The sequence below is a fragment of the Spermophilus citellus genome (genome assembly GCF_964194105.1).
Source record: "Spermophilus citellus genome assembly, chromosome: X".
Lineage (NCBI taxonomy): Eukaryota > Metazoa > Chordata > Mammalia > Rodentia > Sciuridae > Spermophilus > Spermophilus citellus.
The window spans coordinates 86,930,275-86,955,879 of NC_138190.1; the positions used below are offsets into that span (position 1 = coordinate 86,930,275).

The following is a 25,605-nucleotide window of genomic DNA, read 5'->3' on the forward strand; positions in this document are numbered from 1 at the left end:
AAATACCAGCCTGAAATCACCTGTTCCGTAGCTGAATGAGCTGAGATCAGTAGAAAACAGGGATGATTACATCAGTTCTCCAAGATGGCGGCTGCTGTCCTCCTCCATGTTCCGACCGGTGTCGAGAACCGAACTGGACCGCTTCTCTCCTCTGTCTCAAAGCCGGAACTCAGCACTAAGCACGGCCATTGCACCACTGGCAGGAGCCCCCAGAATCCGCATTGCTGCACCCCCGCTCCAGCTCCTCGCCGCTTCCCAGCACGCGCCGCAGACTCCAGCTGCGGGGCGCGACCCTCCGTGCGGAGAAATCTCCCGCGTCCGAGCCCCTGCAGCCGAACCTCGCGCGATGAAAATCCGTCCACTAGATTCTGGAGCACCTCAATTTCACTGGAAATTCCCAACAAGATAGCCTTCAGCTGATTCACCTCGTCTTTCTCCCGCACAGTGACGCGGCGCACTGGGGTGATGCACTCCCTTCGCCACCATCTTCTGCAGTCGAATTGGTTAGTTTTTATTTTGCAAGGGCCACAGAGAGATGTGAGATTCTGCCCTGTCATGGTCACCCTCATTTCACCTCTGGAGCCAGAGGGTGAGTAGAAGCAAGTAACTTCCTGGTTGAAATGGAGTGCTATTGACCTTGAGAGCAAGTTTGGAAAAATAATCATAATGGTTTGACCTACAGTTATTTTCAAAATTGGGTAGTTAATCAAAATATGTCCTGGATATTGAAATATCTGAACATCCTATAAGGTTGTATAAGGTTATGTTATGATTTGGATCTTTAATATCCCCTGAAAAAAATTCATGTGTTAGGCAATGTAAGAACTATTCAGAGGTGATATGACTAGATTATGAAAACTATAACCTTGACAGTTCATTAATCCATTTGATGGAGTAATAAGTTGAATGTATTTCTAAGTGGTAACTGTAGGCAGGTAAAGGAAGTAGATCACTGGGGGCATGCATGCCCTTAGAATATATGTTGCCTCTGGCACCTCTCACTCTCTCTGCTTCCTAGCTGGCATGAGCTGAGCAGCTTTCCTCTACCACACCTTTGTACCCTGTTATTATGCATCACAATCAGGCCTAGAGCAATGGAGTTAGCCAGCTAATGAAAGAACCTCTGAAACTGTGATCCTAAAATAAAGTTTTTACCTGTAAGTTACTCTTTTGCCAACGAAGTCCTGGAAGGTCAGGTAAAGTGTAGCAGCATTGGAATTATTGTGAATAGCCCCTGAGGAAAAGATGCATTAAGCTGTAAGAGTGAAACCAAAGCTGGGATGGTGACCCCAGGAAATAAGAGATGCCAGAAACCTGGAATGTCTGTCAATGAAAACTGTAGGAAGTGATCAGAGCCAGGTCAAGAGAGAAGCCATGTGGGCTGAATCTGGGAAGGCCAAAGTGGTAGGGTTGTTCAAGTCCTTTGGGGCCCACATCTTGCAACCATGTTCAACAGGTGCTAGACATGAAGCTCTAGAACTTAATATTTCCCAGCTGGGTTTTGGTTATGCTTTTATACCATTTCTTCATTCTATGTTCCTATTCCTCCCTTTTGAAATGGACATATTTACTCTGTGCCATTTTATATTGGATATATGTATTTCTTCTTTATTTTTACAAAGGCCTTGAGTCTCAGAGGGGATTTAGACTTGGGCTTTTGGGCAGTGCTGGAACTGTTAAGACTACAGGGACTTATGGAGATGGATTTAAGGCATTTTTTACTATGAGATGGACATGAAGTATGGGGAGCCAGTGTTGGAATGTTATGGTTAGGATCTTTAATATCCCCAAAAAGCTCCTTTATGAGGCAATGCAGAAATGTTCAGAGGTGAGATAATTAGATTATGAGAACTGTAACCTTGTCAGTGTTTTAATCTATTTGATGTATTAATAATTTGAATGGACTTCTGGGTGGTAACTGTAGGTACATGACATGTGGCTGAAGGATACAACAGTGGGAGCATGCTCGTGTACCATATCTAGTCTCTGGCTGCTCTCTTGCTCTTTCTGCGTCCTGGACACCATGAGCTGAAAGCCTTTCTTTGCCACAACCTTCTGCCATGATGTTCTGCCTCAACTCAGGAACAGAACAATGGAGTTGGCTGACTATGGACTGAACCTCTGAAACTGTGAACCCAAATAAATTTTTCTGTGACTTAAGTTTTCTTATGAGGTATTTTGATCATAATAATGAAAAGCATACTAGCATAGGTTGTATTTGATCCATTTAAAAGTAAATACAATATAAAGAATATTTCTTTATAAGATATAATTTAAAAATATACAAAGAAATTAAAAATGAAATTCAGCTTCAGAGGAATTGAACAATCATGATGGTGAGTGGTGGTCCCTTACTCCATTTCTACACCTATCCTACAGTGCTTTGAATGAAGGGATTATTACAGAAGAACCTACAATGAAGTCACACAGGACTCCAACAAATCTTTCTTGGCTTAGCCAAAGGGACCCATGACCATTTACCAGAGTTACTGTGAGCTTGCTCTAAGCCATAGTTCAACAAATTTGTCCTGAGAAGGGCTGAATTATGAATATTTAGGGATTTGTAGGCCATTTTGTTCCTACTAGAATTATTCAGTTCTACCCTTCTAGAACAAAGGCAGCCATAGGCATAGCATGAGCATGACTGGGATCCATTGTACCTTTTTGGATACAAAAGTGATTCTGCAATCTGCATTTGGGGTAAAATTGGGAGTTCATAACCCACTTCAATCTAATGTATAAAATATGATATGTCAAGAGCTTTGTAATATTGTGAACAACCAATAAAAAAATTTAAAAAGTGAATTCAAATGTTTTTAACATGTCTGGAAATAATATTTTTTCATTTTTTCTAACCTGTTAAATATGTAAAAGCCATTTTTAGCTTGCAGACTGCACAAAAACAGGCTGTAGGCCAGATTTTGCCATCATTCACTAACTGTTTAAGTTCATAGACGCTTTAGGTCTCCAAAATAATGCTTAGTGGAAGTCAGCAAAACAAGGTGGCAGCCATTTCAAGAAATCTTCCAGCAAGTGTAAATCAAAAGTAGAGGCTTCCTCAAAATCGTTTACAACCTCAGTTGCACACCTCAGTGCCTTATGTGGAAAGTTTAAAAACTGTGCTTGTCTGGTCAGACCCCAATTCTTCTTTAAGGGTTCTGTGGGTAGCCTGGTCCTGATGATTTTTTCAGACTCCCCAAGCAGCCATAAGGTATAATCAAAGTTGACAATCACCAGAACAGTTTAAATGATGAGAATTCAGGTATTGTACAAGATTTAATTTAAAATTTTTATAATTCTGTTTTGGAATAATAATGTTCCATTCACAATAAATGTAAAGGTACACTGGAAAACATGAATCAAAATTCTCATGTAGAAAAAATAGAGAAAAATGGCTTTTTAAAAGAGAAAGGAAATGGTAAATCACAGTGATAAAGCACAGACCAACACAGTTTGGATGTGAGGTAAAGCTAAACTGCTTGCAAGGCCAGAACAGGGTCTGGATTAAAGCCAAGTATCAACAGTTCCAGCACAAGATACTGTCAGAAATCAGGATCAGCAAGGAAGGGAATGGCACAAACAACAAATCCAGTGACCAATTCTGAGGGAGTAGAAAGCATGGAAAAATCTGGCTGGCCTTGAGATAATATTTCCCCAGAGAGATAAAGTAATGAAAAGGATGAAGTTGTAACCATTATAAAATGGTACGAACTGTCCAAGGAAGATGACTAACAAAAGCATTTACTTTCTCTCCCTACTCAAACTACACTGAAACAACCTCAAGGGTAAACAAATTATGATCTCTCCATATGATGGAATATGTCTCAGCAGTAACAAGTCCAAAGCAGGGATGACTCCAACAACATTATGCCAATTTAAGGAAGCCAGACACAAAGCAGGAGAGACTGTATGATTCCACTTACAGGAATCTCTATAACAGGAAAACTAATATATAGTAATCTAAAGCATATCAAGGTCTGCATGGAGTCACAACCTTGGCTTGTATTATTTTTTTGTATACCATGATTGAGGTGGTGTTTAGCCCTAATCCTTGAGTTTTACATGTGAGGCACCTGGCATCAGAAGTTGGGGGTCTTATCCTAAGTGATGCTGCTTATCAGTGACAACATACTGACATATAATAATATATTGCTATTATTTTGTACAGTGGATCCATAGGAATAGTGTTGTATCCCCAAGCATCTGTCAAAACCCCTACTTGGCCATCAGCATGCTTTTATACAAGTAAATCATAGATGTGAAAGCATAATTATTCTGCATTATAATCATCCATTCATATACACAGTTGACATTCCAGGTGTTCATTTTCCTAACTTCTTTATGTTTAAGTTCACACAAAAATGCTAAAAGTCTCATTAAATGCTGAAAGTCTCATTTCTCTTCTGAGAAATAATGCCATAATATACAGTTTCATAAACTAACTTTTGTCTCTGCACAAATATTACTTCTTTTTTTATTATTTTATTGTTGGTTGTTCAAAACATTACATAGTTCTTAACATACCATATTTCACAGATTGATTCAAGTGGGTTATGAACTCCCATTTTTACCCCGTATACAGATTGCTGTGTCACATCAGTTACATTTCCATTGATTTACAAATTGCCTTTCTAGTGACTGATGTATTCTGCTGTCTATCCCATTCTCCACTGTCCCCTCACCCCTCCCCTCCCCTCCCCTCCCCTTCTCTCTCTCCATCCCCTCTACTATAAATCGTTTCTTCCACTTATATAATTTTTCTCCTACTCCTCCTTTCCTCTAATATGTAATTGTGTATAACCCTGAGGCTCACCTTCCAATTCCATGCAATTTCCCTTAACTCTCACTTTCCCTCCCGCCTATCATCCCTGTTTAATGTTATTCTTCTTCTCCAGCTCTTCGTCTCTACCCTGTCCTTGGTTACTCCCCTTATATCAAAGAAGACATTTGACATTTGTTTTTTAAGGATTGGCTAGCTTCACTTAGCATAATCTGCTCTAATGCCATCCATTTCCCTCCAAATTCTATGATTTTGTCATTTCTTATTGCAGAGTAATACTCCATTGTGTATAAATGCCACATTTTTTAATCCATTCATCTATTGAAGGGCTTCTAGGTTGGTTCCACAATCTTGCTATCGTGAATTGTGCTGCTATGAACATCGATATAGCAGTGTCCCTGTAGCATGCTCTTGTTAGGTCTTTAGGGAATAGACCGAGAAGGGGAATAGCTGGGTCAAATGGTGGTTCCATTCCCAGCTTTCCAAGAAATCTCCATACTGCTTTCCAAATTGGCTGCACCATTTTGCAGTCCCACCAACAATGAACAAGTGTACCCATTTCCCCGCATCCTCGCCAGCACTTGTTGTTGTTGGACTTCTTAATGGCTGCCAATCTTACTGGAGTGAGATGGTATCTTAGGGTGGTTTTGATTTGCATTTCTCTGACTGCTAGCGATGTTGAGCATTTTTTCATGTACTTATTGATTGATTGTATGTCCTCCTCTGAGAAGTGTCTGTTCAGGTCCTTGGCCCATTTGTTGATTGGGTTATTAACATCATCAAAATGGCGATATTACCAAAAGTTCTCTATAAGTTCAATGCTATCCCAATCAAAATCCCAACAGCATTTCTTGTAGAAATAGATAAAACAATCAGGAAATTCATATGGAATAATAAAAGACCCAGAATAGCAAAAACAATGCTAAGCAGGAAGTGTGAATCAGGCGGTATAGCGATACCAGACTTCAAACTATACTACAGAGCAATAGTAACAAAAACAGCATGGTACTGGTACCAAAACAGGCGAGCGGACCAATGGTACAGAATAGAAGACACAGTAACCAATCCGCAAAACTACAACTATCTTATATTTGATAAAGGGGCTAAAAGCATGCAATGGAGGAAGGATAGCATCTTCAACAAATGGTGCTGGGAAAACTGGAAATCCATTTGCATCAAAATGAAACTGAATCCCTTTCTCTCGCCATGCACAAAAGTTAACTCAAAATGGATCAAGGAGCTCGATATTAAATCAGAGACACGGCGTCTGATAGAAGAAAAAGTCGGCTATGATCTACATACTGTGGGGTCAGGCCCCAAATTCCTCAATAGGACACCCATAGCGCAAGAGTTAACAACCAGAATCAACAAATGGGACTTACTCAAACTAAGAAGTTTTCTCTCAACAAAAGAAACAATAAGAGAGATAAACAGGGAGCCTACATCCTGGGAACAAATCTTTACCCCACACACTTCAGATAGAGCCCTAATATCCAGAGTATACAAAGAACTCAAAAAATTAGATAATAAGATAACAAATAACCCAATCAACAAATGGGCCAAGGACCTGAACAGACACTTCTCAGAGGAGGACATACAATCAATCAACAAGTACATGAAAAAATGGTCAACATCGCTAGCAGTCAGAGAAATGCAAATCAAAACCACCCTAAGATACCATCTCACTCCAGTAAGATTGGCAGCCATTAAAAAATCCAACAACAACAAGTGCTGGCGAGGATGTGGGGAAATGGGTACACTTGTTCATTGTTGGTGGGACTGCAAAATGGTGCAGCCAATTTGGAAAGCAGTATGGAGATTTCTTGGAAAGTTGGGAATGGAACCACCATTTGACCCAGCTATTCCCCTCCTCGGTCTATTCCCTAAAGACCTAACAAGAGCATGCTACAGGGACACTGCTATATCGATGTTCATAGCAGCACAATTCACGATAGCAAGACTGTGGAACCAACCTAGAAGCCCTTCAATAGATGAATGGATTAAAAAAATGTGGCATTTATACACAATGGAGTATTACTCTGCAATAAGAAATGACAAAATCATAGAATTTGGAGGGAAATGGATGGCATTAGAGCAGATTATGCTAAGTGAAGCTAGCCAATCCTTAAAAAACAAATGTCAAATGTCTTCTTTGATATAAGGGGAGTAACCAAGGACAGGGTAGAGACGAAGAGCTTGAGGAAGATTAACATTAAACAGGGATGATAGGCGGGAGGGAAAGTGAGAGTTAAGGGAAATTGCATGGAACTGGAAGGTGAGCCTCAGGGTTATACACAATTACATATAAGAGGAAAGGAGGAGTAGGAGGAAAATTATATAAGTGGAAGAAACGATTTATAGTAGAGGGGATGGAGAGAGAGTAGGGGAGGGGAGGGGAGGGGAGGGGTGAGGGGACAGTGGAGAATGGGATAGACAGCAGAATACATCAGTCACTAGAAAGGCAATTTGTAAATCAATGGAAATGTAACTGATGTGACACAGCAATCTGTATACGGGGTAAAAATGGGAGTTCATAACCCACTTGAATCAATCTGTGAAATATGGTATGTTAAGAACTATGTAATGTTATGAACAACCAACAATAAAATAATTTAAAAAAAAATGAAACTGAATCCCTTTCTCTCGCCATGCACAAAAGTTAACTCAAAATGGATCAAGGAGCTCGATATTAAATCAGAGACACGGCGTCTGATAGAAGAAAAAGTCGGGTATGATCTACATACTGTGGGGTCAGGCTCCAAATTCCTCAATAGGACACCCATAGCGCAAGAGTTAACAACCAGAATCAACAAATGGGACTTACTCAAACTAAAAAGTTTTTTCTCAACAAAAGAAACAATAAGAGAGATAAACAGGGAGCCTACATCCTGGGAACAAATCTTTACCCCACACACTTCAGATAGAGCCCTAATATCCAGAGTATACAAAGAACTCAAATATTACTTCTTGCTTCTTGTAGTCTGCCACTGAAACCTGAGCCATTTCTTGAACAATAATACATTTTTTGCCCAAATATTGAAAATGGGAAGAAGGTAAGCCCCCAACTTAATCCTTTCCCATACTTGTTTCATTCTTGGTGCTTTTTATTTTGTTTCACTCAATCTATATATCAGATTATTTCCCATGAGAGCCACCATGATTTACTATTGCCATTTTGTAAAATATATTAATAGCTGACATGGCAGCCTGCCCCATTCACCCATCTGTTTTTCTTCTTGTTGCCAGGAGGACTAATATGAGCAAGTGCAGTGAGTACATATGTATCCCTCATAAACAGCAGACGATATACCAAGTACTTGACCTAGTAATAGCTAACTTACTTTAGTGCTTATTAGGTTACAGACATTTCTCCAGGTGCCTTCCACTTATTTCCATATGTTAACTCACATACTTTTCAAAATGACCCTAAGGACAATGACAACAAAAAAATCCCAAACCGAAAAAACTTTAACACTGAAGCCAAAGTTACATGCCCTAGAGCATAGAATTATGCACCAGAATTCAAACACTGATCAATCTAACATCAGTCCCTATGTCCATAACCAATAGCATATGACTCTGTGTTTGAAATGAACACTGGACAGGACTCACTCAAAGTCTGGAGGGCAGTGATGGGTTGGTGGCTGGAGAGCTGAGATCCCCAGCTTTCTGACCACGAGACCCATCATCATTGAACATTGTTTCCCTGCAATGCTTCTCCTTTCTCAGAATGTGTGGGAACTGTTTCTCTGGGGTTCAACTTGAAGTAACAGAGACAGACAATATATGCGTGGAAAGGAAGGTTTTCGAGGAGTGCATATCTCCAGGATGAATTCACTTCCTCAGAGGCTTTCTTAGTGTGTGTTTCATGGTCTTTCCAACACTCCCCTCATCTTCCTGACCCATACATCCATCCCTTGGCTTTTTCATTCTCTATCAGGTACTCTTATTTCTTCTTTCCCATTTATACTTTGTTCCAAGGACAGTCATTTCTACTCCTCTCTTGACAATATTAGCCACTCTCTGGCCTCATCATCCTTCTGTTCCAAAGAGCCTGAAAAGCACAGACATATAATCATGTGGATATATTAAGGCAGATATATTTTGCATGATAAATTAAGAACCTGAAATGTCTTCATCAAAGTATAATTTCTGGATTGTTAAACATATTGTAGGAAATTAGTCACACATGATTAGTGGAAATGTGTCTGGGTGTAAACATCATTTAATCTCCTTGAGAAAAAAAAAAATTTACTTTTAAAAATATTCATGTGCATTTCCTGGGAAACTGGAGAGTAAGGATGCAAAATTCCTGAGCCCACTCTGAAGACCAAGCTGTGCTCCACTGTATCTTTAAGCCTTCTCCAATAGGGATATTCTCTAACTCTAGCTAAACTATGGATTTTGCTCTACTATATTTTGATACAGAAAACTCTAATACTTTCTTAATTAGAAACATTCTAAATATTAAAACACCAAGATTTTAAAAACACACCAAGATTAAAGAAAATAGCACTAAAAAGCACATTCACAACAAGGAACATGCTGGGCTCAGTGGCACATGCCTGTAATCTCAGTAACTTGGGAGGCTGAGGCAGGAGGTTTGCAAGTTCAAAGCCAGCCTCAGCAGATTAGTGAGGCACCTAATAACTCAGGAGGACCCTGTCTCTAATTAAAATATGAAAAAGGGTGGGATGTGGCTCGGTAGTTAAGTACCCCTGGGTTCAATCTCCAGTACCAAAAAAAAAAAAAGAAAGAAAAGAAAAGAAAAATGAAAAAAACAAGGAACATAATTTGCCCATATATAATATGTAACACATTAAAAGAAATTCTGCAGTGAGATCCAGTTCTGTGTGGCAATGCAGTTACCAACATGATTTGAAATGTGCATATCTGTAACCTATGTATAGAAGCACATCACACAAAGCATTCATACATGCCCATGTGTCCATATGCATACACACTCATACCCACACACACATGTACACTTTCCTTCCTCTGTGATAAGGATGGTCCTTTATGTCTGTCACGAGGCTGAGTGACCACAGACATGCTTGTGGGGCCAGAACATTCTTCCTACACATACCATGTGTTCAGAAAGCTATGTCTGCTGGATTCAGGGAAAGCCTCTCCTCATTTTGGTCAGCAGTATTTACAAATGCCTCCTTCTCTGACATTGTCAAAGCTACAGTTTTAGGATTAGTCTATAGAGAGTTACTTAGTTCTATTTTTCACTGAAGCCCAAATTTGGGATAGACAAACAGATGGAGGTAGAAACAGGTGCGATGTATGTAGTCTTCTCAAAAGTGGTTTTGTTGATGATCCAAAATTTACATCATGTGCTCTCATAAAATAAATATTAGTTAGGGTCTTGCCAGCCCAAAGTAACTCCTAATCTGCAAACCTATGGCCCAAATAGATTCCTCCCATCCGGTCCAAGAGGGCTTTCTCCACTTTGCCCTAATCATCTGCTTCTTACCCCAAGAGGAGCAACTAGCACAAAATCTTATCCCTCACCCGTTCCTAGAAATCTTTCCTTGAGATCTGGAAGTTCAGAACAGTGCAGTTGTTGGGGAAGCACTTAAACTGTGGAGGCAGACCAGAGGGTCCTGAGAACAATACTTGTTCTCCACTTGCTGGGCTAGAAATCCAGGTAAATGTTCCTCATGTCTGTGGGCTTCATGTTCATGATCTGAAAAGGAACTGTGGATATAATTCTTGTGGTATTTCTGTGAGGAGGTCAAATCAAACCTAGAGTCCGCACAACACTGAGAAAATGTTGGTTGGCACTGGGCAAGTGCTAGTTTACTTCTTGCTCCATTTTTCCCTACCACACAGCAGGATGAAGTTGCCATGTATTGGGGGGAATTGAAGGGGGTGTGGTTCTAAAATGACACAGTAAGTAGCATGGGAACACATACCATGTCATAAAGGATCCTCACTAGTGTTTTGATGTGGGAGGAAACACCTGAGGGGGACCTAGGCAGACCCAGGCAGAGAGACTCTGGCTCCTTTCTCATACTCTTGTCAGGGCCTTTGGTTCTGGCAGCAGGGCCATGAGCCAGGGACTGGGCTGAGATGTGGGAGTTCAGTAAGTGGATGTGCACCTGTGTGTGTTTAGTCTTCAACATCTCTGACTCTCAGGGCCCATGGTGGCTTTCTATTACATGTTCACTGTCCCCTGTGATTCACAGCACAGGGCCTTGCCTGAGATTGTAGCTATAGGCATTTTCTAGCTCACTTTTATATTTTCCCCTCAGTTCTGTTATCAATGAAGTCATATTCTCAAAATGACTCAGACTCTGCCTGAACTCCATACCTGGACAAAGTGCCCTATTAACCTTCAGTTTAATATCCAGAGTTTTCCTTTTGTTTATGAACATTCATGGGAATGGGCTGGTTTCCTGGCATTCTCCAAATATCACCAATAAGGTTCCCTTTTGTTGTCATTTTGGACTCATATCTCTTTAACATATTGATGGGCTCCAAACCTCTGTTACAGTATTTTGAGCAGAGGAATGACAAGATTTGACTTGTACTTAAAAAAAATCACTCTGGTGGCCAGGTGTAGGGGAGCATGCCTATAATCCTAGTAGCTCAGGAGGGTGAGGCAGGAGGATTGCAAGTTCAAAGCCAGCCTCAGCAAATTAGCAAGGCTCTAAGCAACTTAGGAAGACCTTGTCTAAAAAATATATAAACAAACAAAAAGGCCTGGGGATGTGGCTCAGTGGTTAAGTGCCCCTGGATTCAATCCCTGGTACAAAAAAAAGAAAGGCAGGGAGGGAGGGAGGAAGAAACAACAAAGAAGAACAGGAAAATCCCCACACCTTTGGGAATTGTATTTGAAGCTACTCATTCCAGTTTGTCATTCAGATTCTTGTTACAGAAGAGTAGAGTTTAGGAAGAGTCCTGTTCTGGGCTGAAAGCATTGCAGGCTGTGCAGAAGGAAAGCTTGCTCTGAATGTTTCAAGCTGAGTATTGTTGAAGGCGAGGGTGGAAGTGTCAGGGACAGTGTAGCAAGATGTTAGATTAGTCCCAACTCGCATTAAAACTTTTACTGTACCAGCAAAGGAAGCTCGGCTAGCTGATTATTCACAGTGAGTTCTGGTGGGTGATTAGAATCAGGGTGTGTTACAGAGGTTCTCTCCCAGCAATTGGTGGTGATTGGAGAAGCCTCAGAGAAGGCAAGTGTAGAACAGCTGTCTGGTGTGCAGATGATGTCTAGCCTAACCCAAGGGCAGACATATCCTTGATCCTTACCAATCCTGCTCCACTTACTAAAAGGTCCAGCAGAGTTACTTCTTCGTCTATAGTATCTCCCTTGATTGTGTCACCTATGAGAGAAGGCTCTCATATCTGGACAAAGGAGTTTGTTTTCTGGAGTTTGTGTGATTGATCCTTAGGGAAAGTTGGCATTTCGCTTGCCTTAACTCACTGTTGGGCCATGACATGGTAAGTGGATAATTAATGTTTCCTTAAATTTGTATTTTTTATGTTTTTATTAGTACATTATAATGTACATAATGGTGGGGTTTATTGTGACATGTTCATATATGCACATAACATGATTTACTCTAATTTATCCCCTAGGACTTACCACTTCCATTTCTTCTCCCTCACCCTATTCTTCCTATAATTTTCTGGCCTTCATTTTATTTATTTATATATGTATATTTTTATCAGTATATTATAATTACACATGAAACTGGGATTCATTATGATATGCTCACACCTGCACATAGCATAATTTGGTTGATTTTATTCCACAAGTTCTTCCCCTTTCTCTCCCTTCCCTCCTCCCTCTTGGTCTACTGCCTTTCCTCTACTGATATCCCTTCAAATTTGCTGAAATTCCCCACATTTTTATTCCTTTAATCTCTCTAGCTTCTGCATATAAGGGAAAACATTTAATCCTTGACTTTCTGAGTCAGTTTGGCTTATTTTACTTAGCATGAAATTTCTTCTCATCCCAGTTAGAATGTCAATCATCAAGAAAATAAATAATAATGCTGGAGAGGATGTGGGGAGAAAGGAATATTTACACATTTTTGATGGGATTGAAAATTAGTACAAACACTGTGGAAATCAATATGGAGATTTCTAAAAACACTAGAAATAGAATCATCATATGACCCAGCTATTCTACCCCCTTAGTATTCATCCAAAAGAACTGAAATCAGCGTGCTATACAGTTACATGCATTCCAATGTTTATAGCAGCACAATTCACAATAACCAAATTATGCAACCAGGCTGGTTGCCCATAAGTAGATGAATGGATAAAGAAAATATGGAATATATACACAATGAAATTCTACTCAGCAATGCAGAAAAATGAAACAATGTCATTTGCTGATAAACAGATGAAGCTGTAGAACATCAGGCTAAGTGAAATTTATACTTGCATTTTTGTTACCAGTTTCAGAAAACAGTGATAATAACAGTGCTGTTCAAGGAAAAAAGAAAGGTGGAAAAATGTCCCACGGTAATCTTGGCAGGAAGAACCTTCATTATGAGCATACTGGGTATGAACTGCTTCCTTCGAAACTCCAGGAGGGAGATCGAAATGTGGCAATAAGGTATGTCCACAAAGACCCACAATAAGACAGGAATCAGGCAGCCTGCTTTGCAGATAGCAGCCCCTTGGACAATGCAACTCTTTTACTCTCTGTGGTCTTTTTTTTTTTTTTCCTTCTCTCACTGGAAAACTGAACAACAGTGGAAGTGGCATACTGGTGGAGCAGTCCTCATTGTGACCCTGGTATCAGTGAGGGGAGGGGTATAGAAGGCTTTCTTAGCATTGATGGACACCCTCCTTCTCTCCATTTGCCAGCACTCAAACCACCCGCCGCAATAAGAAGAGAGGGAAATGGTGTAATCAAGAGCAAATCCATATTACTGTGTGGAAAGATACAAAACCTGAAGAGAGAGAAATGGGAGATGACACACAAGGAGAAGCAATGGGCAACTGGTTCAAGGTTACGGTGAGTGTCATGGAAAGGTCTGTACTAAGTAGGATATTTTGGAAACTAATAGAAGGAAGATGACATTAAACACCATACATTGGTTATTTGGAGAAGAGCTTCTGAGAAGGAGGTTTCAGAAATCCATATTTGGCACAGAAACAAGAAATCATGTCAGTGGTCCCTTTAGAAGTACTTTAAAGATAGATAGAATGTTGGAAAATAGCACTTGGCTGGGTCTGTCCTCCATCCTAATTCCTTGCTGTCTCCTCCTCTCTGACTCTTTCTTTTTATCCTTAGATTCCACATGGGAGAAAGTATGACAAGGCGTGGCTAATGAATACAGTCCAGAGCCATTGCATTGTCCCCTTCACCCCGGTCGATGTAAGAGAGGATGGTGAAGCCAGCTGAGTGGGCACAGGGGAGGGGGAGAGGCCTGGCTCAGCAGGGGCCATTGTCATCTGACACCATTGCTTCTGTCTTCACTGTAGTTCCACTACATCAGAAATCAGGCCCGGTTCTTTGTACAGGGTGTTAAAACTGCTTCTGCATTAAAGGATATCAGCTACAAGATTTGTGATGAGGAGAACCGAAAGGTGTGTGCTAGGGGCTTTCCCTGTATCATGTTGTCTTGGAGTAGGAGGATGGTTGCTATCTTTAGGATTAGAACTCCTGGTGTTTACCCTACCTCTCCTTCCCACAGATATGTGTCTTTGTCAATACTTCTGCTGTACCCTACTCTATGCAGAATAAGTTCACACCAGAACAAATGGAGCAACTAAAGGTAGTGTAGACTCAAAGCAAGTTATATGCCCATTTCTTAGAAACTACCCATTCCCCTACCCCCTGATGTCACTGTCCCCATCCCTATAGACTAAGAGCTGCTGTTTCCATCTCTGTCTCTGCAGCTGACTATGAGCAAACGATATGATGTCTCCCAGCAAGTTCTCAACCTCCAAAAGCTCCGTTTTGACTCAGGTATTGCTGACCACAGTAATCCTAGGGCAGGTGAGGGCAGAGGGTTCTTCCTGGGAGGAAGACATAGGGATGGAAACTTGGGGAGGGGTTTGTGCTGACATTGATCGAGCTGGACCCCTCTTAGCCTTCTGATTCCCTTGTCTTGGCTTCCCAAAGACTTGGTGGGCCATGACATTCACATGATCCTGAATCGAAGAAACTGCATGTTTGCCACCTTGCAGATCATTGAAAGTAATTTCCCTGAGGTGAGACCTTAGGCCCAGGTTTGGTATTTAGGTAGAGGGGTGGAAGGGATGGTGTTCAGGGCAGATGTGTCTCCCAGGTGCTAGATAATCCCCATCACTCTAACACTTCCTCCCCAAAAGCTGTTGTCCTTGAACATGCAAAACAACAAACTGTACCAGCTGGATGGCCTGTCTGATATTATAGAGAAGGCTCCCAAAGTCAAGATACTAAACCTTTCCAAAAACGAGGTGAGAAGAGAGAGCCAGGTGAAATTTGGGTTGAGGGTGGCTGGTAGTGCACAGCAGGGTGTTGTCAAGAGGCAGACAAAGGCACTTGTGGGTGAGGATTCGAGGGGCTGGCATGTAGGATCTCAGGTGTCCCTCTCTCCCTGGGCCTCCTTAACTGGTTCCCTCCCCATCTTTCTCAGCTGAGGACCGCCAAGGAATTGGACAAGCTGAAAGGGCTGAAGCTGGAAGAGCTGTGGCTAGAAGGGAACCCCTTGTGCAGTACTTTCCCAGACCAGTCTGCCTACATAAGGTAGATAATGCCTGGTAACACCTGTCACCCTTCATGGGGACCTTTGCTTCCTGGAAGCCGGAGCTGCCCCTGATGTCCCCGTCTGCAGGAGGATGCAGCCCTGGTCCTCTGAAAGGACCACAGGCCACGCCCTCTCCTCTATCTATGTCCCTCAGCTGTGCTCACAGGTCTGCTTTCCTTCTTCTGACCTGCCCCTCATTTTCACCTGGGCTGGGGTGTGTTTCCCACCTCTCTGTACTGACCTCCTCCAGCAAGCCCTCCGAAGATGGACTTGGGCTTCCCTCCTCTCTCCTAAGAGTGGCTGTTCTTCCCTTGCTCCAGAAAAATCCCCCTTCCTGTCCCAGGCTGACATGGAAATTTTATGCCCGTGCTGAGGACCAGGGTGGCTACCATCTCAACATCTGTTCCTCTAAGCCATTGGTGGGAACTGTTTCCTCCTTGGGGAGAAACTTGGGTTCCCTGAGTCAAGGAGCCAGAGGTGGGCCACTGACAGCGAGCAGAGGCCTTCCCAAGACAGGAGGGGAAGGCAGAGGGCAAAGGAGGGGCAGGAGGAGGAGGAGGAGGAGGCGGGAGCACAGGCCACTCAGGGGCACTGCTGCTCTCTCCCCCACTCCACATCCCACATCCAACCTGGTCCCTCAGAGCAGCCCTGGGTAGCCCAAGTCAAGATGCTTCCTTGGGCAAGACACTGACTCAGACAGGCACAGGTGCACAGGGACCACCATGAGGGAACCTGGTGCTCATAAGAGGGGGCCACAGACCCTCTGTCACATGCTGAGCTGGTGCCTGATTCTTCACTACTGGTGCTGGGAATGACACCTCCCCTGGGGGCGGCTCCTTTTCCCATACCTGGCCCCCTCTGGGCCCACACAGGAGACAGAGGCTGAACCTGTATCCTGTGGGCCCCAGCCCAGCAGGTACATGTTTTCATTCCTGCCTGGGGCCGCAGGGACAGCCAGGGGCAGGTGAAGGAATGGGCTGCAGTAGGGCAGCTGGTTTCTTCTCACTTCTGCCTTGACCTCCAGTACCAGGGGGCAGCATCTTCCCCTTCCCTTTGCTTTGCTTCCTCTTTCCCCATCTCTCCATCCCCCGCCTTCACTCCCTTTCTGTGGCCATACCCCTGCCTTCCCCTGCCTGCCTCACTCACCAAACCCCCACCCCACCCAGCATTCTATCCTGGGAGGTGAGAGTATGACCTGGTCTTGGTCTGGCCAGGCCATGCCCCACGGAAGGCTGGACACCCAGCACAGTAGCAGAGCCCTGGTCTCCCACCCCATTCCCTGCTCCCTTCAGCGCCTTCCATGGGGGGACCTGGAAGAAGGTAAGGGAGGCAGGGTGGGCCCTGGAGGAGGGGGTCAGGCCAGTGTAGCTGGGAGGTACCCAGGGGGAGGGAGAGGGAGGAGAGCAAGAGGGAGAGAGTGTGCACAACCCTCCACTGTCACCTCACTTCATTAGATTTTTCATTTGCACAGTGCTATCCAGGATTGTTTCCCCAATTTGTTACGCCTGGTAAGTACACACTTCCGGTCTTGTCTCCTTACTCACATACCTGACCTCCCCGCTGGCCCCAGGCCTTGTGGGCCTTGCCTAGATTATGTGCGCACCAGACCCTCATCCATCTTAAAGGGCATGGATTCTCCCTGGCATGGACATTTTCCCTAGGGAGAACACACATGTATGTGTGCACACATGCATGCACACCCACCTACAGGTTGCATATAATGGCAGAGATTCCCAACAGCTCATGATGCAGATGCCTAGTGTGATCTCATCCACAGAATTTCCAGGGCCATTTTTTACCTAGCATCTGGCCCTTGTTCCCCCTTGGGCCTGTTCAATTCCTTGTTCATACTGTGCCACCACCCTGAGCTGCACTGCTGACTTCCTCTTCCCTTCTCCAGGATGGCCAGGAGTTATCCACACCAGTTGTCATTGTCCCTGATGCCCCCAAATTAATAAAACCCTGCAAGGTGAGGAAGAAGGACCAAGAGAGATGGGGGTGTTGCAGGGGAGACCTTATCCACCACAGAGTCTAAAATGAATTTTTATTCCAGGAAAGCTATAAAGGATCTGAGACCTTAAAGAATCTAGTTCTGCAATTCCTACAGGAGTAAGTTCCCCCTGAGACTTTGAGGAGAGGGAGGCTTGGGACAGGCTTGGCTTCCATAGCACCAGTTTGCTCATAGGAGTTTTCTGGTCTCATTTGGGGGTTAGGCCACAGAGATAGCCTGTTCCCTTTGCTCCCCAATAGGTATTACCTGATCTATGACTATGGAGATCGACAGGGTCTACTTAGTGCTTACCATGATGAGGCCTGCTTCTCTCTGACCATTCCCTTCAACCCCAAGGACCCAGCCCCGTGAGTATCACAGTTCAGGCTCTGGTCCAGGATGGTGTGACCCTCTCACAGACACATATGAGTTCTGGAAATAAACACACTGGCTGACCCACCCTCTTATTCCTCTTTTTCTCCTAGAAATAGCTTGTGCAAGTACTTCAAATATAGTAGGAATATGAAGAAGCTCAAGGATTCCAGTAAGTGTGAGAGGGGTAAGACTGGGTAGCATAAGGGGGCATGACAGGCAACAATTTTAAGGACCAAGGGCCAGGGTATGGGATTGCTCCTATCTTCGTTTCTGTTTTCTCTATAGACATGAGGAGACAACTGCTGAAACACACAAAACATGACATTGTGAACTACCTCAGTGTGTTACCCAAAACTGAGCATGACTTCAGTTGCCTTATGGTAGATATGTGGTTCCAGACGGTGAGCACCTGCTTCCTCCCTGAATACTAGAGGTGGGAAAGAGATTAAGCAAAATCCTGAGCTCTTTCATTTTCCCCCTTTAGGAAACAATGCTCTGCTTCTCTGTGAATGGGGTGTTCAAGGAAGGTGAGTGTCTTTACGACCCCCTACTCAGATCCCCTACTGCTTCCTCCTTCTCAGAACTTCTCCAGCTTCTCCAGTTCTAGCTGGGACTTTCCTTCCTATTCTTCTCTCTATGTTCTCCTGCCTACACTATCCCACAAACCATCCTGGCATGAATATTGTCCATGATTGTCTGTCACATAGCTCAGGTGTTAGAGACATAGGTGTTGGATGCTGATGGCTGTCCTACAAGGTCTTTACTTTATAGTCTTGGATCCGTTACTCTCTGCTTCCCCATTTGCAAATCAGAGCTAACAGAGCCCATTTCTCTGGTAAATGTGAGAGAAGGATCAAGTAAACTTTTGAAGTGGTTTTCACATGGCCCAACATGTGATAAGGGACTCATCACTGGGAGTTAATTGTTCCAGTTGATGTCCTCTATTCCTGTCATGCCTCCCAACTCCAAGTGAATGATTGTCTGAGTCTGGCCCCCTTCAGCAGAAGACCCTGATTGGGGAACATTGTTTGAATTAAAGTATGTGCATCTCTAAAGGGGTATTTTTTTGCTGTCCTTGAAGCAGAAGGAAAGTCTCAAGGATGTGTTCATGCCTTCACCCGGACCTTCATTGCTATCCCTACCAACAATTCCAGGTAAGTTCTAAGTTATGGGTGGGAAAAACCACACCATCGTGGGGCCAGAATTATAGTACTGTGATGGTGCAGTCCTCAGAGTATTCTTAATATTGGGGAAAGTCAACAGATTAGTTCAAGGATAAGTCTAGCCTAGTGTTTAAGAGCATTGACACTTGGGATAGACCTCTCTTTCTGACCTCAACACTTGCTACCTATATAACATGGGTCAAGACACATGACTTATCTCTAATTCAATGGCTTCTTCTGAAAACAGAAATTCGAGTGTTGTGCAGAATAAATGCAGTGGAGTTAAGTCTAAAACTCTGGTCAGGCTGGTAGATAGTCCCTCCAAAAGTAGGCAGTGTGGGAGGGATGGAGGCTTCCAGACAAGGAAGCCATGCAGAGTAGGGATATGGAAAGAATCTTGTTTACTGAGTGGCAGTGAATATAGAATTGTCATTGGTAGTGAGGGATTGTCCATCTCTACTATTGTCTGAGGGCCAATTTTTCCTCCAGTATATGCATCATGAATGATGAGTTGATTGTGAGGAATGCCAGCCCTGATGAGATCCAGAGCTCTTTCTCCATCCCAATGCCTGCACTGTTTTCCACCTCCATGCCTACCCTCTCCCAGGAGCAGCAGGAAATGGTGAAGGTTTTCTCTACACAGTCTGGGATGAAACTTGAATGGTCTCAAAAGTGAGTGCTGGGTATGTACAGGAATGGGTTAAACTGGAGACTGGGTGAGTGAATCATGGGAACTAGCAGAAAATTAAGAAAAATAATTATTGGGATATTTTACTTCCCCCTACAAAATGGGCTCATAAAAATGCATCCTAATTTTATACTGTAAAGAAATGTTAAAACAGTTTAATGTTCAGCCAACAAAGTCTTGCATATGGAAAATCCTAAAGAACCCCCAAGAAAATATCAGTGTTGATTTAAAAATTCCACAAGATTGCATGATAACATATCTATATACATATATTATTTGCATTTCTGTGCACTTGCATTGAACAATCCAAAAAGGAAATTAAGAAACCATTTCCATTATAATAGCATCAGCAAGAAAAAATAACAAAAGATAATGGGAGGTAGAGCAAGATTACAGCCTAATAAGATCCTCCTGTAATCTCTCCCCAAAGATTTACCAAGTTGAATAGCTATTAATGCACCAACTACCAGGACAAGAACTAATGAAATCAGGTGAGAGGGCTGATTTACAAAATCAGAGAAACCTAATTTACAAAAAAAAAAAAAAAATGCATTGAAGAAGGCAAGAAGGAAGGAGGATTTAAAAATTTAACAAGCTTACAGGATATTAGACAAAGGGGAATGAAGAGAAGGGAGGGGAATAGGAAAAGGAAAGATAGTGGAATGAATCCAAAATAACTTCCCTATGTACTTATATGGATACACCATAGTGAATCCCATCACCATCATGTACATCCATAAGAATGGGGTCCTAACTAGAATAATGCCACAGTCTGGCTGGGCGCAAAATCACGAGCCACTCAAGCAGGAACAAACTTTATTTTTGAAACTGCCACCAATGCCCCTTACGCTCCCGGGAAGATTGCTGACCGACCCACGCAGCCTTCTCCCGGACCCCAACAGGAAGTCCCTCCTCCGGAATTCCCTCCTACCGTACTTCCCCAACCAATGGGAACTCTCCATGAGTCCCTAGCAGGCCAAGGTGGACAGCAGGAGTCCAATATCCATATGAATGCAGATCTTAACATAATCCTATCATCTCAATGGCTTGCTGGCTCACCTTTCAACCAAAAATGCCATGCATCATATTACTTGGCTGTGGCTTTTAGCAGAATAAGATATATTCCATGATTTTATCAAAATGAATTCTACTGTCATGAATAACTAAAAAGAACCAATTTTTTAAAAGGTTGCAGGATAAAAGGCTTATCCTTACCTTCTTCCTCCAACTCCAAGCAGCTCAGAGCATAGAGAAGCACCTCCCACTTTGGGGAGGGATAAAGATGTTCAGGTCTTGGCCTTGAAACTCAGTACCAGGCCTGCCACAGTGAAACCCCACACTATGCAGAGCTCCATGACCCCCTACCACCAGGCCAGTACCCCTGGACTGAACACTGAAACTACATTAGACAAAGAGACTACCTCTACCTCCCCTCCTCAATTCTTGGGCAGCAGAGTGGAGAGTAGGACTTTACTTGCTGGGGAGCAAGACAGGAAAGCTAGCATAGGGCTTTGTCTCAAGGCCCAGTGCCAGGCCTCCCAAAGTGAGACCAAGCACCCAGTAGAAATTGAAAGTCCCATATGCAGGCCAGAACTCATAGACAGAGCCTCTAGACCAGTCTGGCATCAGGAAAAGACTGTATGTCTGCATGACAGACTTGAGTTTTGACCACATCGGTTCAGACTTTGAGTGGACCTAGGGAGCATTCATTCTCCTGAGATTGTGCAGGCCCCTGCAGTTGTAAGACTCAGGTGGGACCAGCTTGGTACCAACCTTTGTGGCCAAACAACTCTTTCCACCAACAATCCCCAGTACTAGACAGCACAGCTATCACCAGGACAATGCTCACAGACTGGACCCTTAAACTGCCCAATACCAGGCAGATCTGTGTTTCAGTGGGACAGATTGATGTTTCAGCCAGTATTACCACACTGGCTTTGCCATTGGACTGGGTGTACTCCTGAGACTGTGTGGATTCCTGTGGCTATGAGAATCTGCTGCAGCCCAGCTGAGAGTCAACCCAAGTGGCAAAGTACCTTGAGCAACACTACTCTAACCTTGGGCATTGTAGTGGTGGAAGACCCCATTCACTTTGGGTAGGAAAAAGCAGAAAACACAGGACATTATTACTAGCTCTTAGTGCTGAACTGATGAAACTTAACACTGGGCAGATCCTAATAGTCCTCTCCTCAGGCCTGCCTATGAACAGAGCCTCTGGAACAGTTCCAGTGCCAAGGAAAGACATATGTCCCCACTCAATTATACTTCTGTTCCAACTACATTATCTATGGATGGTTCCAGAAGTCTTAAGCCTTGAGTCCTCCTCAGTAATAGCCCATAACATTGTGTGCCTTGATCCTAACCTAGTGTCTCGGTGGTCTTAGTGAGGTGTTGGCTCAGGGTGTGATAGAATTTGGTGGTTTTGATGGCCACAGGTGTAACAGGAGCCACAGGCTGATTCATCCATGGTGATTGCCTACAGCTGGGAAGAATCTTACAGTGTCAGACTACAGTCCAGTAACTATGGATTAGGGATATAGGCCTAAACACACACATGCCCACACATGGCATTTTACACATCCATAAAGAAGAATGAAGTTTTGTCATTTGCCTGTAAATGGATGCAATGGCAGAACATAATATTAAATGAAATATGACAGCCTCAGAAAATCAGGGTCATATTTTTCTCTTATATGTGGAACATAGAAAAAAAGAAGGCCAAGGAAATTTTCATGAAAATAGAAGGGAGACCAGTAGAATAGAGAATGGAGATTTGGATGAGGGAGAAGACAAGAGCAAAGGGAGGTACTAGGCAGTGAAATTGAACAAATTATGTTATGTTTATGTACAAACGTATCATCATGAATCCCACCATTTTGTATAATTATAATGCATCAATTCTAATCTTGTGTGTTGCAAGATTAGACTTCTGTTCCAACTACATTACCTATGGATGGTTTCAGCAGTCTTAAGCCATGAGTCCTTAGTATAAATACTAAAACAAATTATTAAAAACTAGTAAGTGATATTAATGTGTTAAGTGATAGGAAATATTGAAAGATGTAAAAATGGGATATAAAAATTTTTAAATATGAGGAAAAATGGAATGCAACAGGAGAGTTTTCCTGTGAGTATATTTTCTCCTGTTCTTTTTCCATTTTTTTTTCTTTCTCTTCTTATGCTCATGTTAAATTGCTGTCATTCAAGCTAGCTTGATATGATCAGAAGATTTTGTTGGTGAGCCTTATGGTAATAGACAAACAAAAATAAGCAAGAAATCAAAACATACCAGTAAATTCACTTAACCACCAAATAAAACTACAAAAGAGGGAGGGAGAAAGAAAGAAAAAACTACAAAGAAATTAGAAAACAAGTAAGAACTTAGGTATCCATAATTACCTTGAACATAAATGCCTGAAGTTTTCCAATTAAAAGATATAGAGTGGCAGAATGGATTAAAAACAATGGCAATATGTTACTTAAAAAAAAAAAAACTCATTTCACCTGTAAGGACACGCATAGATTGAAAGTGAAGGAATAGAATAAGGTATTCTATGCAAATAGAAGCCAAAATAAAGAAGTATCCATATTTATATTGGAAAACAGAGTTTAAATCAAAAGCAGTAAAATGAAACAAGGAAGGTCACTATATAATGATGAACCAGTCAATTCATCAAGATGAATGAACAATTCTAGACCACAGATAATCAGGGGGCACTCCTTCTAACTCTTCAAAGAGCAATTAGGTGCCTAGACATGCCAAGGAACTGTGTAACACATCTCTGCCTTGGCTCTGAGATATACCCCCAGTAAGAGATCACTCCATGTTAAATAACTCAGCAAGGAATATTTTTAGAATCTTTAATGTAAGTTTTTTACTTAATTGTTATTTTCTTCTGTGTTGACTTCACAGTTTTCCTCATTTTTTGATATTGCATACTTTAATCCAATTTTATGTATTTTAATGTATTAATTGGATTTACTCTTCTGTCTTTCTCATTGTTATACTCTGCCCTCTTTTTTTTCTCTGTGTCTGCTCACATTATCTGTTTTAGTCTCTCTTCTGCCTTTTCCTCTGCCTTTTTTGTTAACTTCCTCTTTACTTTTCCTTGTCATGCCCTATATCATTTAATGGAAATCTTTCTTCCTTTAATACTTAATTTTTCACTTTATTCAAAATCAAAGAAGAAATAAAAACCTTCCAAAATAAGCATGAACTAAAGGAGTTCATAATCATTAAACTAGCATTGTAGAACATACTCAAAGAATCCTACACAGAGAAGAGCAAGATAAAAATAAGAAAGAATGGAGGAGAAAGAATAAATCACATTAGAAAAATAAATAAGCTGCTGAGAAATAGAAATGATTCAAACCTTAGAAATAAAACACAATTACAGGAAGTAACATATACCTCTGTATATTAACAATGAATGTAAATGGTCTTAATTCTTTAAGTACATGACCAGAAATTTTGAAACTGACAGAAGGGAAAAAAAAACTGTGGAAACACTTCAATATAGGTGCAGGCAAAACTTCATAAATAGTATCCCTATAACTCAGGAAATAAAAGAAAGAATCAATAAATGGGATGGCATCAAACTGAAAGTTTCTGCATATCAAAGAGAACCTACTCAATGGGAGAAACTCTTTGCCAGCTACTCCTCCAACAGAGGACTAATATCCAGAACATAGAAAGAACTAAAAAATCTCAACATTAAAAAATGCAATCAATTAAGAGATTAACTAAACAAATATGTCTCAAAAGGAGAGTACAAATGGCCAATGATTACATGAAAAATATTCAACATTTTTGGCAATCAAGTAAATGTAAATCAAATCCATTTCATTCCAGTTAGAATGGCAACCATCAAGAATACAAATTACAATAAATGCTGGTGAGGATATGGTGAAAAAAGAATCTTATATACTGTTAGTGGGAATGTAAATTACTACAGCCACTATGGAAATTGGTATGGAGGTTCCTTAATAAACTAAAAATAGAACTACTACATTATCCAGCTTTACCACTCCTTGGTATTGATCCAAAAGAATTAAAGTCAGCATATTTTAGAAATGTATACATACCCAAGTTTATAGCAGTACAATTCACAATAGCCAAGTTATGGAACCAATCTAGGTATCTGTCTACAGGTGAATGGATAAAGAAAATGTGGTGTATACATGATGGAGTTTTATTCAACCATAAAAAAGAACAAAATTATGTAATTTGCAGGTACATGAGTGGAACTGAGATTATAATTCAAAGTGAAATAAGTCATACTCAAAAAGAAAGCTATCATGTTTTCCCACATCTGTGGAAACTGGAGGGGGAAAATAGGGATGCCATGAAAGTAGAAGAGAGACATGTAGGGTAGAGGAAGAGAATCAGGGGAGCTGAGATGGGATGTTGGGATGTTATCAGGAAGTGGAGTTGATCAAATTTTATATTTATTTGTGCACCAATATGCCACAATGAAATCTACCATTTTGTAAAATTAATATGCACCATACAAATGGATAAATAAATCACCTTTGAAACATAAAATATGTATTGTTAGTATTACACTGAACTCTATTAATAGGTACAAATAATACATACTAATAAAAATGAAATAATTAAAAATAAGAAAAATTGGGAAAAAATGAAATCAAAATGTCACAGTTACAGATGACATGACCTTCTATGTAGCAAACCCAAAATCTCAACAAAAAATTAGAACTAATAAATGAATTCAGCAAAGTTACAGGATACAAAATCAACATAAAAATCAATAGTGTTGCTATATACCAGTAGTGAGTTATACAGAATAGAAATCAAGAAAGGAATACTTTTTACAATTGCTACAAAAATTAAAAGAACTAGAAATACAGTTAACCAAAGAGGTGAATGATCTCTACAATGGTTA

The 25,605-nt window shown here is 41.6% G+C and overlaps 1 protein-coding gene across 1 annotated transcript in view; it reads left to right on the forward strand.

The window, feature by feature from the left end:
* The window catches only part of LOC308639598 (nuclear RNA export factor 2-like), a 44,298-nt gene that overhangs the window by 15,752 nt on the left and 2,941 nt on the right, over positions 1–25,605 (forward strand). The window contains exons 3-20 of the mRNA XM_081277846.1: positions 13,199–13,358; positions 13,613–13,763; positions 14,043–14,126; positions 14,234–14,338; positions 14,446–14,526; positions 14,651–14,720; positions 14,877–14,965; positions 15,086–15,193; positions 15,373–15,482; positions 16,955–16,991; positions 17,384–17,452; positions 17,537–17,592; positions 17,734–17,841; positions 17,959–18,017; positions 18,134–18,249; positions 18,333–18,375; positions 18,930–19,002; positions 19,501–19,683. Coding sequence (XP_081133972.1) covers positions 13,255–13,358; positions 13,613–13,763; positions 14,043–14,126; positions 14,234–14,338; positions 14,446–14,526; positions 14,651–14,720; positions 14,877–14,965; positions 15,086–15,193; positions 15,373–15,482; positions 16,955–16,991; positions 17,384–17,452; positions 17,537–17,592; positions 17,734–17,841; positions 17,959–18,017; positions 18,134–18,249; positions 18,333–18,375; positions 18,930–19,002; positions 19,501–19,683 — 1,646 coding nt within the window. The 5' untranslated portion in view covers positions 13,199–13,254. The remainder of the gene's footprint in view (positions 1–13,198; positions 13,359–13,612; positions 13,764–14,042; positions 14,127–14,233; positions 14,339–14,445; positions 14,527–14,650; positions 14,721–14,876; positions 14,966–15,085; positions 15,194–15,372; positions 15,483–16,954; positions 16,992–17,383; positions 17,453–17,536; positions 17,593–17,733; positions 17,842–17,958; positions 18,018–18,133; positions 18,250–18,332; positions 18,376–18,929; positions 19,003–19,500; positions 19,684–25,605) is intronic.